The following is a 20,226-nucleotide window of genomic DNA, read 5'->3' on the forward strand; positions in this document are numbered from 1 at the left end:
TCAATTTTATAATAGTAGCTGAAAAAGAAATTTCAGGCTCGCGTGTTTAGCACTAATTGCCAGTGTTTGGAGGCCAGAATGTGTAAACATATTTGTGGGAGAATCAGTGCGCTTATACATCTATTTGTTGCAGATGAATCTTGCAGCCTTCCTCTGTACCTTTGCCACTTTTTAAATGTTTGTGACTGTATAAGGAAACCGCACTGTGTTAGCGTATTCTAATATCGGTCTAACATGGGTAGTATAGGCTAAGAGCTTGGTATATTCAGGGGCCAGCCGGAGGCATCTGCGAAGATAAAAGAGATTGCACAGAGCCACTGAAGTAATATTAGAAATGTGCGTATCCCATATGAGGTCTGACGCAATCGTAGCACCCAAATATGTTTGTTCATTCACTTCTCGAAGCCCAGTGCCTTTAATGTTGTAATCATATTCGATAGCATCTTTCTTTCGCGTCATCGTCATACTGAATAAAACGCTTTCTCGCAATCAATGAAAGCTATATATAGGGGTTGGTTATATTCCGCACATTTCTGTCCCCTGATTGATAGTGTGAATAGTGTGAAGTTCGGCAGCGGTGCACCTGTGTTCAACGTCACTGAGATTCATATCTGCTCTTTGCAGTTCTTTCATCGCAGAAGCCGTAGAAGATTGCTATCGGCCAGCACAGACCGCACTGCTGGGATCGACGTGAAGGCAAGACTGACGCCCCCCAGACATCGGCTGTTAACCGCAAGCATTGGTTTTGCGACGACAGAGGGCTGCAAGCATCTTCTGCTGGGCTTAAAAGGGATCGCCGAATCCTTCCTCACGGCAGTTCGGCAGCGGTGCACCTGTGTTCAACGTCACTGAGATTCATATCTGCTCTTTGCAGTTCTTTCATCGCAGAAGCCGTAGAAGATTGCTATCGGCCAGCACAGACCGCACTGCTGGGATCGACGTGAAGGCAAGACTGACGCCCCCCAGACATCGGCTGTTAACCGCAAGCATTGGTTTTGCGACGACAGAGGGCTGCAAGCATCTTCTGCTGGGCTTAAAAGGGATCGCCGAATCCTTCCTCACGGCAGTTCGGCAGCGGTGCACCTGTGTTCAACGTCACTGAGATTCATATCTGCTCTTTGCAGGTAAGCATTGTCCTTTGCTATTCCAAAACAATACCAGTGCACCGCTGCCGAACGCACTTGCCGAATGTACATGTGGCCTAGTCTGCTGCTGATTTACTTGTTGTAAATATTTGTTTACTTTTGCATCGATTTATTATGCCAGGGGAAACGGCTAAAGCGATTGAGGACTTGCGGCGGGAGCTGAGAGCTGAGCTCAGGGCAATCAAAGATAGCTTGCAAGATGTAAAGACACTGAAAGAAGACATTCAGGACCTAAGGACACTAAGAGATGACATTCATAATTTGCTTCAAGAAAATAAAGATCTTAAAGCTGAAAACGCGCGATTGTCACGCCGCATCGAGGAGCTGGAGCAATACCAGAGGGGAAATAACCTCGAAATTAAGGGAGTGCCACTTGATGGCGAGCCAGTGATCATAATTAAAAAGATTGGTGCGCTTGTGGATGAAGAAATTACCGATGCCGACATTGATGCATGCCACAGAGTGCCGACTGCAAGACATGATGAGACAAATATCATCGTTCGTTTTGTCCGACGCACAAAACGCAATGCTGTCCTTCAGAAGGCCAGAAAAATCCGGATTAACACTACAAAACTGGGTTTTGAAGAATCTAAGCCAGTCTACGTGAATGAGCATCTTACCCGTCATGGTAAGCAGCTTCTCGGTGCGGCGACAAAGAAAAAGCGTGAAGTAGGCTGGAAGTTTGTGTGGACAAACGGTGGCAAAATCTTTGCTCGAAGGGACGAACAGTCTGCAACTTTGCGGATAAACGCTACGAGTGACCTGGAAAAAATGTCCCGCGAAACTAAGTGAAGTGATTAACCACATGCCAGAAATAGCAACAAGCAAGAATATGGCAGCTTTAAACTCTTCTCACTACTATACTATAAACGCCTTCAATTCTTTGGCAGAGACTACTCAAACCAATTGCGAGTGTTCCACTTGAACGTGCGCAGTATAAGAAACAAACAAGAAGAATTACGCGACTTCTTCACTTCATTGACCGTTGAATTTAATTTGATGTTATTCACAGAAACGTGGTTAAGAGTTGAAGAACAACCCCCATTCTTTCAAAACTATGCTTATCAAGGTGCTGTTAGGTCGCATGGAAGGGGCGGTGGCGTAGCCGCGTACATCAAACGACCTATGTCTCATGAAGTTTTGCGTGATTTTTCGGTCGTTAACAATGATGTTGAGTGCCTTACCATACATGTGGAAAATAATGTAGCTGCCGTTATCTATAGGCCACCCGCAGGTAACAAAACAAATTTCTTCGAGTTCCTAGACAATCTACTGCGACACCTTACTTGTACTGGTCTGTCTTTCGTGATAATGGGTGACGTCAACATAGATATGCTATCGCATGATGCCCCTTCAAGACAACTGACAGAATTAGTCACATCTTACGCATGCGTAAACACTATCGTCGAAGCAACAAGAGTGACACCCAATACTGCAACTTTGCTTGATGTATGTATTACGAACATACACCCACCGAATTGTGCTGCTGGATTGCTGACGCTAGGAATTAGTGATCACCTTCCAGCTTTTTGTCTTATCCCCTCTTTGTGTGGTAAACGTAGTCATGTACCAAAGAAGATCATCCGCAGGATAAATGATCAGTCATTGAAACTCTTTTACGTTCTGGTTGCTACCGTTGATTGGGCATGCGTATTAAAAGAAGACGACCCTAGTAAGGCGTACAATATTTTTCTTGATAAACTTATTGCATGCTACAATCAAGCATTTCCAACGGAACTGAGTAGGCCAAGATGTAAAAGAATACGGAAGCCCTGGATTAACAACTCCTTATTAAAGAAAATAACAAAAAAGAACCGTTTGTTCCATATGTTTTTAAAAACGCGAGGAGAAGATGCCCTAATCACTTTCAAACAGTATAGAAATAAACTGAGCAGTGAAATTAAAAATGCTAAGGTAGAATATTATGAACAGGTTTTTGCCAAAATAGGTAAGGATCCTAGGAAAATATGGAATGAAGTAAAAAATCTAACTGGGAAGAAAGAACAATGTACCGTACTAAAAATAGTCACACCTACTGGCACACTAACCGGTCTTGAAGCGGCCACCGCCCTTAACGCCTATTTTGCCACGAGCGCAGTGTACGAGCAGGAAAATGATGAAGAGCATAACTTGGTTGATAACAGCGTTACGATAGTGAACTCTATGGTTCTCGCACCAGTAACTCCTCACGAAATCAACAAACTTATCAATGGGATTAGAAATGATGTTGCTTCTGGTTCTGATGAAATTAAAGCAATGCCAATTAAACATGTGTCTGAAATCCTATCCCCCATCCTAGCAGACATAATAAATAAAATGTTTGAGACTGGAATCTTCCCTGACTCGCTCAAGATAGCCCGCATCTGTCCTATTCACAAGGGTGGTGCTGAAGGAGACATAAGCAACTATAGGCCAATCTCGGTCCTGCCTGTTCTATCGAAAGTATTTGAAGGGGCCATAAATATAAGACTAGAAAAATTCTTTGCGAAATATGGGGTAATAAGTGACATGCAGTTCGGATTTCAAAAAGGAAAATCTACCGAGGACGCACTTCTCAGTATCAAGCATGATATTATACATAACTTTGAGCACAGGCTTTACACGCTAGGACTGTTTGTAGATCTACGAAAAGCTTTTGACTCAGTGTGTCATGATGTGCTATTAATTAAACTAAAAAGATACGGTGTTCGCGGCGTCGTCCTTAAACTGATAGAGAGTTACTTAAGCAATAGGCTTCAATATGTAAGTGTCCACCAAGGAACGACTACAAAAATAGTAATTAAACAAGGTGTTCCTCAAGGCTCTATTCTTGGACCGCTATTATTCTTAGTCTATATTAATGATCTCTGTAGCATCTATAATTCCCCTAAACTAATAATGTACGCAGATGACACGAATATTTTCTTCACTGCACGTACCCTTACAGAGCTTCAGGAGATTGTTAATAAGTATATGGAGTCACTTTCTGACTGGTTACATGCCAACAGGTTACAGTTGAATACTAATAAAACCAAATATATTATATTCGCTCCGATTAACAAGCCAATGAAGAATGATATTCATATTACCTTTCGGGGCACTCCGTTAAAACAAGAGGTGAAGCAAAAATTTCTGGGAGTATGGTTCCAAGAAAATTTGTCTTGGAACACCCACATTGATAATCTTGCTTTGGAGCTCAGTAGATCGCTCGGCTGCTTGTATAGAATAAGCTCACTTATACCTTTGTGGCTTAAAGTTTCTCTTTATTATACTCTCTTTTATTCCAGACTTTCCTACTGTATTTTGGTTTGGGGTACAACCTCTAGTAGAAACTACCTCCGAATACTAAAGTTTCAGAAGCGTGTACTTCGCCTACTCGAAAGATATGCAGGACACCCACAAGACTTGCCAACAGGTCCACTGTTTGTAAAGTATTCTCTGCTAAGAGCTGATGAAATTTATTGCTTCAAGTTATTGCAGTATGTACAAAAACATAAACTACATGCATTTAGCAATCCCGCTGAAACACTCACGCTCGCCCTTCGAAGGCAAGAGCGCAGAAAGCCTCGAACACGCACGAATTATGGAAAACAACATTTAAATTACCAAATTCCGGTGCTTCTAAATAAACTTCCAGATGATGTCGACCTCAACAAATCGATTAAGAAAAAAACATTCAAAACAATGGTTATCGAGAAAGAAATTCGCTACCAGTGACATCTCATTTAAAACCATATGTAGCGTTTGTCTGTAAAACAATGCTCTTTTACTGTGTGTTGGATGTCGCCTTTTTTCTCTTTTTTCATATGTTCGCTACGATGATTGACATTTCGCATTTGCGTTCATATGTTTTTTTTTCCCGTTCTGTCACATCTATGACAAGAAATCTGTTTTATATATTTGTGTGCAGTGATATGAACTAGATCCTCTATGACATAGAACTGTGTAGAGTGTAACTACAAATGTGTGTGCTGTTTTTCTCAAATCTCTTTTGTAATGTTGTCGAAACTGTATGCGGAGGGAGGGCCTCGTCAGGCTAGTAGCCTTTAGCTCTCCCTTCGCTTTTTCCTTGTATTGGAAAGAAACCAATAAACAAACAAACAAACAAACAAACAATATGGTCTATTGTTGAGTAGCCTTTACGGAATCCTGCCTGGTCCTTAGGTTGACAGAAGTTTAAGGTGTTCCTGCAATTCTATTTGCGATTACCTTAGTAAATACTTTGTAAGCAACGGACAGTAATCTGATTGGTCTATAATTTTTCTAGTCTTTGGCGTCCCCTTCCTTACGGATTAGGATTATGTTAGCGTTCTTCCAAGATTCCGGTACGCTCGAAGTCATGAGGCATTGCGTATACAGGGTGGCCAGGTTTTCTAGAACAATATGCCCACCATCCTTCAACAAATCTGCGGTTACCTGAGCCTCTCCAGCTGCCTTCCCCTTTTGCATAGCTCCCAAGGCTTTCTTTACTTCTTCCGGCGTTACTTGTGGGATGTCAAATTCCTCTAGACTATGCTCTCTTCCATAATCGCCGTGGGTGCCACTGGTACTCTATAAATCTCTATAGAACTCCTCAGCCACTTGAACTATCTCATCTATATCAGTAATGATATTGCCGGCTTTGTCTCTTAGCGCATACATCTGATTCCTACCTATTCCTAGTTTCTTGTTCACTGGTTTTAGGCTGCCTCCGTTGCTGAGAGCATGTTGAATTCTATCCATATTATACTTCCTTATGTCAGCTGTCTTACACTTGTTGATTAACTTCGAACCCTTTCGTATATATATATATAGCGAAGAGCTTGCTCGATTTGTTCGACTTGTTCAACCACCTTCGTTTCTGCATCTCTGGCTATCAGCATTCCTAACACTACTCTTGGTAATAACGTCGCCTTTCTCATTGTCAATTATAATTTGTTCAATCAGGATCATTCACATAACGATGAATCAGTGCCACCACCTGACGAAACACTTGCGGATCTTTTAAAACACGCCCATAAAGGCTAACTGCTGCGACATTCTACTATACCGTACAGGACGAACTAGTTGGGAGCATTGTGTACTCTGGTAAATTTAGTTATTTGCCTAGAGAATTAGATAATAGTACATCAAGCTGACATAATTACATTACTAAATGTGCAGTCTTTCTTATTGTTTTAATGTCGTCAAATCATCCTGCCACCGGGATGTGAATTTAATATAAAAACTAATAAAGCGAATTGCAGTCACACCTCTACATAACGAACATGGACATGAGGAATTGTCGGATGTAATAAAGTTAGATATGTAGTGCTTTGTGATGATACTATCAGTGCGTTACAAATACTTGCTTTTAATGATTGTCGGATATTATGAAGGTATTGGTCTGTCGAATCCAACTCCCTTAAAAAAAAAAAACTATGGGGTTTTACGTGCCAAAACCACTTTCTGATTATGAGGCACGCCGTAGTGGAGGACTCCGGAAATTTAGACCACCTGGGGTTCTTTAACGTGCACCTAAATCTAAGTACACGAGTGTTTTCGCATTTCGCCCCCATCCAACTCCCTTGCAAGAAGATTCGACTGTAGTATGTTTCCTTAGGAATAGAACGTCGCTCTAATTTAACATGTGGCTAAATCAAGCACATCAAGAGTACTAAAAGAAGGGCAATCTAGATTGTAATACGGGGCCATTCTTATAGTTTGTAAAGTTTGCAAACTGTGCGCGTAAAGCAATCACGAAGCTACAGTCGCAACCTAGCCCTAAATAGGCTTTCCATTTCGCTCCGTTAGGGCCAAAAATAAAATAAAAATAAAAATGATAATTGGCTGCTTACATGACATGTCTGAGGGCATGCATGTAGGGGCTGACATATGTGACTGCCATGCCGATGCCGATGAACACCTGGGAGATGTATACGAAGAAAACGTTCCTGAAACGCGCAGAAGAGCACATGGCACAGCTTCTCAGCAAATCATGTGAAACAGTCATTCGCGAGACTGATACTTTAGGAAGAAATGCAGCAGGTCCAGAAGACAAGAGCCGCACACAAAATAATAACATAGCAACTCTTTTTTTTCTTCTGAGACGCGCTCAGGACCTAAATAAAGTTCATTGCCTGCCTGTCTGCCTGCGCTACAGTTTCCACATCGTATCTGGGTATCAGGAACCAATGAGCGAGAATAGTGAACAACATTAAAACTGCATTGTCAGACGCAAGGCAGACAATATGCATCTAAACAGGCGGCTATATACGCAATGTATGGTTTTCTATGCTCTGCAGGGCAGGGCACCGTATATACTGCAGGGCACCGTAAGTACTGCAGGGCACCGTATATACCCGAACGCGAGTTGTGAAGCGCGTGGCGGGCTTCGAATTATTTATTGCGAGGATCACACACTGCATGCACATTGCTAACAGCTGTGTCACATGGACATCTTCATGTAGCCGCTCCTGTAGATAGCCCTAATTATTTCCAGACTTCACCGAGCGCGGAGAATTGCATCACTTCTGAGTGGGAAAGGTGAAAGAATTAGCGACGTTTCTCTATTCTGACGCCAGGCGTTTGTGACGTCACTGCTCCCTCCCAGTAACGGGATTGTACCAGAAATGATCTCCCTGCAAATTTAAGCGATTAAAGCAAGACAGACTTAGCATTGTTACAGGTTGTTTTGATGTTCGCTGTGTTAGTATAGCACATTGTTTGAATCTGTGAAGTTAAAATTTTTATGTTCCCTGTCATAAATAGAGCCATGGACACATGTCTGGAAACAATATGACGGGTGGTGGTACAGAAAGAGAATGTGATCGGCTCGTGTTGCTTCACACCAACTTCGATTCATCCCATGGCAGAGCCGCTACAGGCTGTCCGTTGCAGCGTTTCTTGCATTGTTCTTTCATGAGTGTTTTTTTGTAGTGAATAGATGTTGTGCTATATAATTGCGAGATTTTAATTTTTGGCCCTCTAGTGTGACCAAGATGCGGAAGAAAATGCTTGCTCCCGCCTGTTTATCGTCTTCCAGCCCTTCGGTTGAGGTAAAGTGCTCCTCCACTGACTTGACAGACTGTCTACGGAATGAATTTTCTTGAATCGCATGTAACATGGCGGTCACTTGACAGTTTTTAGCTTAACAGGCTCTCAGTTCAAAGGATTCCGACATGCCCGTGTGATACAGCGGGAAAATGCGCTGCTTCAAAAGTTGTTCAGTCTGCGCTGCCTTAGTGGAATGCAAAGATCGTCTTAAAGGAGATTTGGTGACTTCGCTGCTCGAACAACATGTTGCTGTTCGCAGGCAGCTTTCATGAAAAACTTTATACGAGTTCTGAGCCTATAAGGGCTGGCTGGCTGTATAAAGTCGCAAGCGCCTTTCATACACATGAGATGTACGTATACAGGTTTATACGCATAAGATGAAGAAAGTGCAAAGGCACTTTTGCTTACGGTGGAATTGGTATGATCGGTATTGGGCCGAGTATGATGTACCCTATCGTGGACAGCAACATCCCGAAAAAGTTCATGAATGGTTCCATCTGTGAAGAGAAAAGAACAAGAAACAAGAAATCTTGCAATGTTTTTTTTTATTTTATTTATTTCAGATACTGTCAATCCCAGTTGGATTTTCACAGGTTGGGAATATATTATATACTCACAAATATCGGTGAAAACAGGTTTAAATAATTTCAACAATGATATTTGCAATCGATACGAAACAGATATACACATATGGCAAGAAGTAAAACATGAATGATACAGTGCATTTGGCCAAAAGAGGTGAAATTGCATAGGCAAAATACAATGCTTATACAGATTTTATCCTATTGGCGGCGAGGAGTTACGGAGTCGCCATAGCAAGCGCCTCGCTGGCGTAGTATGAGGGATCACGCGGCGCGCTCCTCATAGGTTTCGCTGTCAGTGCTCACAGAAAACACCACGCGCGAGCTCTCCCGTGTATTTCTGTAAGTACGTTCGAAATGAGGGAAGTTTCTTACTGTCTAAATAATAATCTTGGACAAATTGAAAGGACAAAATCGTCTGCAGAGGCTATCTCTTTACCGAATACGTACAGTGAACGCCACTGCGCACAGTCGCCGCGATGGAGTCTCCCGAACCGGCTTCTTGCGTGAAAGGTAGGCAACCGCTGAGAGCAAACTATGCGAAATATGTTCTTATAGTGTTTGTATAACTAAATAGAGCATAATAAAATGAAACCTCAATGCAGCGATCGCACAGATTCACAGCGACCGACTGCGCGTCTGCATGCTTGTCCGCGCACGGTTTCGCTTTCGCCGCGAGCGCGTTTTCGCACCGTGCCATGAGCTTTAGGCCGCAGAATATGAGCATATGACAGTATACAAGCAACCATTATCTGGGCGCTATCAGAGCTGGTCAAACATAATTTCATTGTAGAGACTTCGACGTCTACGGGTGCTGTGATATGCCTTCGCGACGATTCAATCTTTTTTTCTTCTCCTACATTCTTTGACATTTCAGTATTATTTCTCGAGTTGCATCGCACGGTATGTTTATAGGTGTTCTCAGCGTGCGATTTCCCGCTGCTTCTTTTTTGTAATGCAGTGCATTAATTCATAACACAAACATGACCACATGCCATGCTTTTTTTTAATGTGCTTCTTACCGCTCCCTTTCCACTCCAGTGAACTTGCCAGTATCTATAGCATGGACAAGTTCATAGACCGAACCGTCATGACATCAGTCGGGCAGCGGACTCGGGTGACCGTCTCAGTGCGCGTTTTCCGAATGGATGCCTTCAAAGGCATCCACTACCTATTGTAGTACTTTGAATCGTTGTAGAGGAGACACACGAAGCGGGAAAATCTCGCCACTAAATGGGGACCGCAGCGTACGAGGGAATTTAAGCTCTCGTTTTCAGCTCACTTCGGCGCTTCCGAAGAAGCCGACGCGGCCGCTATGCCCACGTGATCCCTAATAGCACGTCAGGCCGACGGTGGCGCCAGCTTTTCCAGTGGTGGAGCTCAAGGCCAATACAACGACGTGAGTGGTGTGTTATTTCCAGTTAGCATAATCTAACATTGCGCAACAGTTCTTCTACAAGGGTTACAAATTTCGGCAACGATGTGTTAGTCGTTATGCAGGAGTCCAGGCTATTCCATTCTCTTATTGCGAGAAGAAAAAACAAATACCTAAAACAGTCAGTGCGAATGCTTATGGCGGGAAGCTCTGGTGTCAGATAGGGATATATACAACGAAGTATTTATTTGTAGTGCATTATGTATTAATTGGAACAATAATTTTAGTCTTGCTAGTGTGGCGCGGTTTCGCAGTGTAGGAATACAAGCTTGTTTTAGCAGTTGGGTAGGTGAATCGTTATTCTTGTATTTGTTAAAGATGAATCTAATTGCCTTTCGCTACACTTCTTCTAGTTTGTGAATAAGCTGCTGTGTATAAGGAAACCAAATTGTGTTACCATATTTGAGCACGTGTGAAATGAAAAGCACCACCTGAAGTATTCAAAGTAAAAAGAAAGAGACGCTGACTACCAAGGGTGTGCTCAATTTTTTTCTCCGTAACCCCACGAACTTCTAACTACTTTGCCAACACATCAGCTGTGAAATGCCCATCATCTTCAAATTTTCTTGTGCGGGCTCCATTGAGTGTCTCAATCAATTGTTGTCGACATTCGGAGGGGACATTACCGAGCGAACATTCTCCATCACACGTAATCGCAACAACAACGTCGCTGTAAAGTGATCTTGGCTATATATGCCGTCTTTTATTGGTTGGCGTTCGAAGACAGTATGCTCAATCCTTAGAAACTAGTTTAATTTTGCCTCTTCTTTTAACTGTCTCTCTTGACCAACCACTTCCAATCTTTGATAGCGACTTTCTTATTTTTTTTTCTTTAATGGGAAGCATTTCTCTGCTTAGTCGGAGCCAAGGTCAAACGCCAGCCCGTCCAAGCTCACAAAGTTTGTTGCCTATGCGCACGCACCCTTGTGCGCCCGCTCGCTGGCATCAACTGGCTCTGCCCCTCCTTCCTCCACGCACATGCGCGCTCTCCCACGTGCCCGTCGCTAACTGGTTTGGCGCCTCTTTTCCTCGCTCCACTCACCGGCGCGGGCGTGCGCGCTACATACAGACGCGGTTCAGTTGCGTTAGCTGCGCTATCTTGCGCTTAGACCTCTACTTACAGGTGCAACAATGGACCCTCGAACGTATGAAGCGCAAGAGGAGCGGAAGAGTGCAAAGGCTCTGCAGAGACTACAGAGGTATGCTGCACGTACTGAAGCGACGAGGGAAGAGGTGAAGCGACGGGCCGACGCGATACGCGTGGCCGAAGAGCAGTGGTACGCTGAGCGAACGGCGGGTCAACAAACAGGCCGCCGAGACCGAGCAGCGCCGATTGGAGGACCGCTACTTCCGAGGCAGCCGCGTAGTTACAAAAGCACTTTGTCGAAGACGAATTTGGTGTGGTGTGCAGCGTCTGTTACTGCCTCGGGTTCCCATCGTACGTCGCCAGGGTGTCGTGGCTTGGCACATGGCGGTCCTCGAGTGAGCGTATCCCCGGGGAAGTACGTGAGCTCGTTCGGGCTTTGCGTCACGTGCAGGGGAAAAATACTTCACATTTACTTAGATAATCATCGAGGATGGTTTCTGCCGTATTGTTTTGTTGCGACAGCAATTATATGGCATTTTCGCCATCGCCGCCGCCGTGATGTTTCGTATAGAGTCCAAGTGCGATAACATCGTTATGTACGCGTGAAAGCGTGTGAGGGCGAGCCGACGATGGCAGTTCAATCTCGCCCGCGCAAGGGCGGAAAGCGGGGAGGAAGCGCGCAGTGGCACCGGGGAGTGGAGCGTTCGACTCCTGCAGTGGCTGCGTGTGGCGTGAGCACGCGCGCTCTATACTGAAAGCGATCTGCGATCGCGAGTGCTGATAGCTTCGTGTGCGCTGTGTTCTCGTCGCTTAGTTTGCCTTGAAGCGAGAAGCAGCACGAAGGTGTGCTCCACGCAATAAATAGTTTATGCGAGAGTAGAAAGTGAGTGATAGGGTTGAACAATCACAGGAAAAATAGAAGAAAACGTCGGTACTTCGGCAGTATCTCCACAGTTCTTGAACTTTGTTGCAACCTTATCTTCAATATCATTCCATGGTAAACACTCTTCGGATATAATTCCTAAACATTTGCAGTGAGATGCTGTTTCTTTAGTAATTCAAGCAATTCTGAAGGCAATGTTTATTTATTTATTGTACTCGCAGGGTTTACCAATTACAGAGGGGAGGGGCAACAAAAAAAAACAGCGAACAAATCAAGAAGGTATACACTACACACAATATACAAAAGCATAAAGTTATAAGGCAATCCATGCTATAGCAATAGAAAATCATCAAGCAGTCAAGCACTGTGGTATTTATTAAACAAAACCGATTTCAGAATCGATGAATCTGGGATGGAAATGAGTGACTGTGGGAGGTTACTCCATGCTATGGGAGTTTTCGTGTAGAAAGAACGTGAGTATATTACCGTATTTTAGCAAAGGACATCAACCTTTTATCTCTGGTGAATCGTAAGTGAGATACATTGTGGTGGGCGCATGAAATGCTGAGAATAAATTATGATAGTAAATTTTGTGGAAAAGACTAATACGAGCTATTTAACATTGAGTAGAATGTAGGGGTTTTGTCTGTAGTGACTCGTACGCGAGATAAATGGTGGTGGGCGAATGAAATGCTGATAATAAATTATGAGAGTAAATTTTGTGGAAAAGAATAATACGAGCTATTTAACGACGCGTAGAAGGTAGGGGCATTGTTTGTGGTGAATCGTACGCGAGATACATGGTGGTGGGCGAATGAAATGCTGAGAATAAATTATGAGAGTGAATTTTGTGGAAAAGACTAATACGAGCTATAACGATGACTAGAAGGTAGGGGAAGATCAATACCTCATTTTAATGGTGTAACACTTGCAGTGCGGTGATAATTCAATCACATGAAACGGACGGCACGGCTATTTTGTACTGCCTCAAGTCCATTTATTAGTGCTAGTTCGCCATAGTACCCCATTGTTGATGCATATTCTACTTGCGGCCGTATATAAGTGATATAAGTGATTACGAGAATAAACCTGTTCAGGTACCTGCAAAGCACCGGTTAGTTTTTACACTGCCAGTCCGGAACGGGACTCAAGTATACCAATACTGGAGCAAGCGGACATGTTCTGCTACAGCTGCACACTTGGCTTTGAAAAACGACCTAGTGTTATCTCCTTACATTATGACAATAGTTTGAGATGGCCGTGAACATTTTCTTTTATGTAAACAGTAAGGGTCCTGGCATACTAACTTAATAGACGTGCATGAGAATAAACACAATGCCAGATAATTGACTGTCCAGGCTTACTTCGTGACGACATAGTTTTAAATCCAATTGTTTCGTTGCTTTAACATTTCTCGCAGCGGGAACCTCCATTACTGTTACGGTTTCACACTATATGCGAGCAAATAAATCCAACTCTGTGCGAGACAGAAATGAGCTGAAAACGCACATAGTGGCATGAAACGAAGGCCTTGTGGACTTCTTTTGAGAGCAAGGTTCGTCTGCTCCGCAATAATCAATCTGATAAGGTCGTGGTACATAATATGCTCGTTACTTATTGTGACAGTGGAAATAGCCTCGTTTCGTAGGAGCCTTTACTATCACATTAGCAGTGCTGAATGTTTTTATTGATTGCTGGACTAGTATATGCAAACAACATTGTGATGTTGTTTGCAAGCGCATTTTCTAAGTAAGCGAATTATAAAGTCTACAGAGAGTATTTTTTTCTCACCTTGAACTTGGCGAAGAGACCTCCAAGTAAGGAACCAATGGAGTATCCAACGAACTGGACTGTGAATACAGTTCCTACTTCTGTGCTTGACATCTTAAACTGCAAAGCGAAATATTAATCTCCACCTTAGGCTAGTGAGCGAAAACTATAACAATTGAAATATTACATCACTGGCTGTGTATCACACTAATCCTTCTTGCTAAACAAACATTGCGCGTCCTCGCACATTAGCAGCAGCCTACTGGGATGTCGCTTGTATAATTTTCTTTTTTTGCTGCAGGGCGATCTTTATTGTTGGCCCTTGACCCCTCGGAAAGACGCGTTTAATGATTTGTGTATATTTAACTTCTCTGATACAAGAAAAAGTACGTACAGTAAATCATAAACGTTTACGGACCATGGGATCTAAAAAAACGTTAAATTTTCGAGTAGCCTGTAAAAATAGCCAGTAAAACAGTACATCACAATGTTGTTCGCATATGCTACTAGAGGTTGCAAATGCAAATACTAGGCTACGTTGCGGGATGCGGAGGTAATCAGCTTCTTCTCAGATCCCACAGTCCGCAACATTTTATGGTCGACTGTTCATTCAAACCATTACGTTACGGTTTATTTGTCTGTGTGCGACGATTATTAAGGTGACGATACTGCAGACGCAACAGCGCAAATATTATTTCGTTGTCGTCACATAATAGAAACTTATAGTAACTATAGAATTTGTTCGCATGTGTAGGAAACCTGCACGAAGTTTCTCACGGTGATATCAGTGCCAGAACACATTGTCCGGCGGGCGGAGGACGCAAAATTAAGGGCATGCATGCCATTTGCCATGACCCGCCGTGGTTGCTTAGTGACTATGGTGTTGGGCTGCTAAGCACGAGGTCGCGGGATCAAATCACGGCCTCGGCGGCCGCATTTTGATGGGGTACGAAATGCGAAAACACCAGTGTGCTTAGACTTAGGTCCACGTTAAATAACCCCGGATGATCTAGATTATTCTGGAGACCCTCACTACAGCGTGCCTCATAATCGAATCGTGGTTTAGGGCACGTAAAACCCCATAATTTAATCAATTAATTTGCCATGACGGTATCCTGGTACAATACTGTGCGTTTATGCAAGTGTATATGCAAATGCACGTGACCCACTCAAGTGGTTGGCGTCAGGTATCCGGTAAGAAATGATGTTGATTTATTGGTATTTCATTTGAAAGTGGGCGGCGACAAATAGTCGCCTAGCCTGCTTGAGTTAATCGGGTATGCTATACATGCTTTTCATTCTAGCGATTCTGTATACATGTGCTTAACGTTTTTTTTTTCACTTTATTAATAGTTGTATATCTACCTAGTACCGCTGCCTATGCCTCTAACGGATCCGTCGTATCAATCTCTTCCCCACGTTTTTTTCCACCAATACTTTAAACGCCTCTTGTTTATCTCAATGCTTACCGGTTGATGCTTCCGTCCATTTTAAATTGAAGCGCTTGTGGGAAGTGCACGTTAGCTACGGTCCTCACTGGGTGAATTCCTTCGCACTCCATTAGGATGTGCTGAGTGGTCTCTAGATTTTTGCTGCCGCAGGCGCATTCCTTACCTTGTTGCGAACATTTGCTCCAGTATGTTTTTGTTCTTAGGCAAACAGCTCGAGTCTAAAGTAGCAATGCACTGCCCTTTGTGTTATCGTATAGATCTTCCCTTTTAATTTCCTTCTTCTCATTCTTGTAAATGTCCATAGTATTCTTTGTTTCCATTCTTTACGTCCCATTGACTGTCTCTGTTTCTCTCATTTCCTTTTTCGTGGCTGCTGGTTGTCTATTTACATTGCCGGTTATTCCGTACTTGGCTGCGAACTTTCTTGGCCTCTTCGTCTATTCTGTGTCCACGCTTTTCAGGTACAAATAATTGTGTATTTTAGCCACCCATTTATTCTGATCCACCTTCCCGAGTCTTTCATCGAAACTAATTTTGCTCTGCGCTTCTCTGACTCCCGTGTACAGCAAATAGAGTAAGATAGTGAAACGCTCGCAGCGCCACCTGGCGAGTGCAAGTTTCCAGCATCTCACTTCACTGCAAGGTACCCTTACAACTCTTCTTTTTCCTTGCTGCACACGTTTTCTCAAACACCTGGACTGGAAGGTGCTTCACGACCGCTGTTTCCTCGATTGTGTCTGATTGGTGGCAGCTGTAGTCGACCATATCATGCTCAACATGTACGTTGTACTCATGTGACTGGAATTAACGCCGCTCGATTGCACTTCGGAAAACGAAAGTATAGGCGGTTCGTGCGATGACGGGTTGCTTCAGAAGCAATTTTTCGCAGCACTGATTCCGAGCAAACTGTAAAATATAGTAATGATCCGCCATATTGGAGAACTGAAGCGCCGTGACCGTTTCAGTCAAAGTACTGCACTGTCCACAGTGGCTTTGAGGTGGACCTTCAAGGACGACGCACATCTGTGAATATAGTCCATCCCCATAGTTCGTGGTCACTTTCGCGCCAAGATGTGTACGAGTTCTTTCTTATGTCACGCCACGTAGTATGGCATATTTCTAACCGACTAAGTGGTGCCAGTGATGGCGACTTTTTTCTGTGTGATGAAACAATAAATCACGACATAAAACTTCCACATGTAATGCCGGTTCATAGGTATCTCAAAAGCACGTGGACCTCTTAATAAATAATGGGCATGACATTCAACACATCTACGATTTCTTATATTTGGGTACGTACTGAACCGATAGGTTTTTACTACCAGAGGCTCCGGCTTATAAATTATACACATCCCACGAATAATTTCGCGCCAATATTTTTACAATTGCGTCTTAGGAAACAAAAGGTCCTGCAGCCACAACCCTAGTTGAGTACGACGTGATGTGAAGCATTGTTGTTTGGTTAGAAGGGTTCTCACAAATCGTGTAAATTTTCTGGGGAGAAACGGCAACCACAGTTGTAACGTGTGTGCCAACTAGTGGTATATGCAGCGGGAATCACGCAGTCATTCTCGAAGATGGGATATTTTACTACAGTGAATCAATAAAGATGATTATGTACAATATGTTGCATTAGGATATATATATGTTAGATTGGCATTCAGTTATTCGATGTCTATTGGTTCAGAGGTTTCACTGATTTGTAGCTTTCACGTTCGGCGATTCGTTTTCGTTCCAGCAGGCCAGCGCGAGCTTCAAGCGTCTGAGCCGCATAACGACGGCGAGCAGCCTCGGCATGGTTGCGATTAGGTCCCTCGAACTGGCCTCAGGTGCGATGCCTCTTAGGGCGAGGAAGTTTGGCTGGAAACAGTCCTTGGGGTGACGTGGAGACATTACGCAGCTCCCAGGGCGCACTGAAGCGAGAAGGAGCGAGCCTCTCTTTTATAGAGTGTCCTGACGTCACTCACACGTGCTTAGAGGCGTTGGCTTAGGGCGCCTAGCGTAAATCGTCCCTACGGATGCTAGGCATCCGTAGGGCTAATACCAACGTAGACTATCGCCACTGGCGAACGAAACCCGGCGCACTCCTGCGGGAAGCCAAGAGCGAACACGTCAAGAGATAAGTGATTGCAGACTGTTTCGCCGCCACTTCGGGCTCCATATAGGCGTTTGATAACACTAGCTGCTTCGCGAATACGGTCAGACAGATGGCAGGAAAAGCGGGCTAGATTCGAAAGAATTATTTGCATTAACATCATTACTTCTTCCTGGTTTTCCGAACGCGAGTGCACAGCACGTGCACGCGTCCACAGGCGCACATGTGAAAGAATATACAAAATGGTGAAAGAAGGTGTCGCAGTTACAGGGTCCTCATTATCGGAAACTATATCCAGGATACGCGTGCCCTCGCCTAGCGCCGTGTGTCTGCTCCCTTCCTCATTTGTCGGCTGGAGGAGGCCTCTGCCCGCAGACCGGGACGGTCCTTTCGCCATCCATCACTTTTACGTGGGGTCAATGATATGGAAACAATGTTCAGTGCACGAAGTGTTCCGCTCCTGTGTCTGCAACGGATGCTCGCCATCAACGTTGGACGTGCCTTGGGACAAAACAGCCTACGAAAATGTGCTTAGGGATGTGAAGTTAAGATGCAACCAGTCTGAACACTATGAACGATGGCTCATAGACAATATACCTCATAAAAAGCTGTTGGAGTACCTGCATAAAACTGGTATCCATTTTTCCATGTAATTTAACTGCTACATTACGCCCCGTGGCAACCCAGGCAAAAAAAAAAGAAAGTTGCAGGGTGGCACAGCGCTGTAAAGTTTCTAAAATTTGTGACTGCAATCTATTTTTGATGGCGTCATTAGGTGACCATATGTGCTGGTCTTACCTGACGTAGATGTGGTTCCAATGTTGGTTCGTTGAAGCTGGTCATAGCCCAACTTATTGTGACGGTAAAAAGGTTAACTATAAATATAAGATCGAAAATGAGGTGCCAGTATTTCTTCTCCGCACCTTGTTGTTGAAGCACCCTATCATTTGTTGGGCTGTCTGCAGATCAAGAGAGAACAACTTTCACCACAGTGCAACCTCCATAAAAGACGAAAACGTTCAAGCATTACGTTATTTCGAAAGCGTCTGACGAAAAAAAGAGGGGTTTTCTTGCTTGTGTTTTTGAATACACGTATTATATTGTTACGTAATGAGTTGTGCCAGAATCTACCGAGCATCTCCAACAAATGCTACTGGAACGAATATTTACAAAATGTGTTTGCAGATAAAACGCGTACCATTCTGAGATTGCAGTCAGGGCTGCTATTAGCACAAGCGTAAGAACAATTGTGCCTCTGTAGCGGGTTGTGCCGAGTATCGAGGTAACGAGACGCTGGACACAGAAGTCGATGAAGTGATGTAGGTATCTTCATTGCACCTGTACTCATAGCAGCCCTGAATGCAATCTCGCAGTGGCACGCGTTGTGTATGTAGATACATTTTGTAAACATTCATTTCCGTAACATTTGCGGAGGTGCTCGGTACGCTGGACTGAACCAACAACGTAACGACATGTAGCGTGTCTCTCAGAAAAGTGTAAAGCCTCATGTAATTCGCCGTTTGGAATATTGTCTGCGTTTCTCGAGGCACCTTTACTGCGCCCAAAGAACTAGCGTGCTGAGCAAGCGATGTTGATGATGGTATGGTGACACTTCTACTCCGTTTGAAATAAGATGGTAGTGCCATGCCACAAAGCTCGTCCTTTTTACCATTCTGGTGTATCTTAATCTTCAAATGCGCGCACATAAAGTGCCAGATAGACCAATCTCTTCCATTGGTCAACTAACAGGTCATGGCATGGATAGCTCACTTCGGGGGTCGCGCCCAGCATCGCATGCAGAACATGTAGTGGATGCCACGTCAACTACACTGAAGCAGGACAGCGATGACCACTAATCAAAGCTGGCTTTCTATATATAGCTACAACATAAGAACATGAGATTTAGCGAGGACATGTCACCATAATTATCATGTCTTAAGCTTAGCTGCTCTATAGTAAGTGTAAAATACAATAATCAGCCCACGAGGAAACACGATTGCGAGTTTCATGATTTTTTTTTACCATGTTTGGAGCTCCTGGGATTTATAAGTGCCATGAATGGCAATGACAGAAGTAGAACACCTCCGATGACGAAGAAAGGGAGAGGAAAGGCCCAAAGCTGTCAGGATTAACAAAAAGAACAAAAATAAGAGGGAAGAGTCAGCAGTTGCATTCATCGACTGTTCTTAGCTCGGAAGGTAAAGGTAATTTTTACCGAGTGTGTTTTCATGACAAGCGAACGCACAAGACCGCAAACCTATTATTCTTTCAAAGAAACCCGCTGTCTGAGCTCAGAAACTTTCGGCAAAAGATGGAATGGGATAACCCGGCATAGTGTTAGCAGAAAGTCAATTTTGAATTCCCTAGAATTCTGAAAGCTCAGCGCTCGGGGAGATAGCACTTTGAATACTTTGTATCTTAACACCTTCACTGCATATTTATGTAAACAGCAGGTACATTTATAACGGGACATGCGCACATCACCTTCAGTATCGTGACAGTATGTATAAAAAAGACAGTTCGAAAGTTTATATTCGCTATGAGAGTGTTAGAAAGAGTAAGAGGACGCATTGTTCATCGTTACTGCTTTTTGAAAAATTCTTAGTCTTATTCTCGTGCGATAATACTTCTACTCCTTTTCAAGATGCACAAGATTTGCAATGAGTGAAATAAATAATTCCGCTTAACATCTTGCTTCCAGGTGGTTGAGCTCCCGACTTTTCCTCGCCGTACCTTGAGCTGCTCATTGCTCAGCCTTTGATCAATGCTTAGGCGTCTTTGTGGTA

General features: G+C 43.6%; 1 protein-coding gene across 13 annotated transcripts in view; it reads right to left on the reverse strand.

The window, feature by feature from the left end:
• The window catches only part of LOC135916642 (MFS-type transporter SLC18B1-like), a 71,553-nt gene that overhangs the window by 9,146 nt on the left and 42,181 nt on the right, over positions 1–20,226 (reverse strand). For 7 of the 13 annotated variants that reach the window (XR_010569008.2, XM_065450068.2, XM_065450065.2 and 4 more), the window contains 5 exons: positions 19,463–19,559; positions 18,239–18,399; positions 13,916–14,014; positions 8,547–8,635; positions 6,941–7,036 (listed from right to left, as the gene is read on the reverse strand). Coding sequence is in view for 11 of the 13 variants with exons in the window: in XM_065450068.2 (XP_065306140.1) it covers positions 6,941–7,036; positions 8,547–8,635; positions 13,916–14,014; positions 18,239–18,399; positions 19,463–19,559 (542 nt within the window). In the remaining 2 variants the exon portion in view is untranslated. Of the gene's footprint in view, positions 1–1,765; positions 1,908–6,940; positions 7,037–8,546; positions 8,636–13,915; positions 14,015–18,238; positions 18,400–19,462; positions 19,560–20,226 lie in introns of all 13 variants that reach the window. The other 6 variants (XR_010569007.2, XM_065450070.2, XM_065450072.2 and 3 more) reach the window with 4 other exon arrangements.

The sequence above is a fragment of the Dermacentor albipictus genome, chromosome 5, assembly GCF_038994185.2.
Source record: "Dermacentor albipictus isolate Rhodes 1998 colony chromosome 5, USDA_Dalb.pri_finalv2, whole genome shotgun sequence".
Lineage (NCBI taxonomy): Eukaryota > Metazoa > Arthropoda > Arachnida > Ixodida > Ixodidae > Dermacentor > Dermacentor albipictus.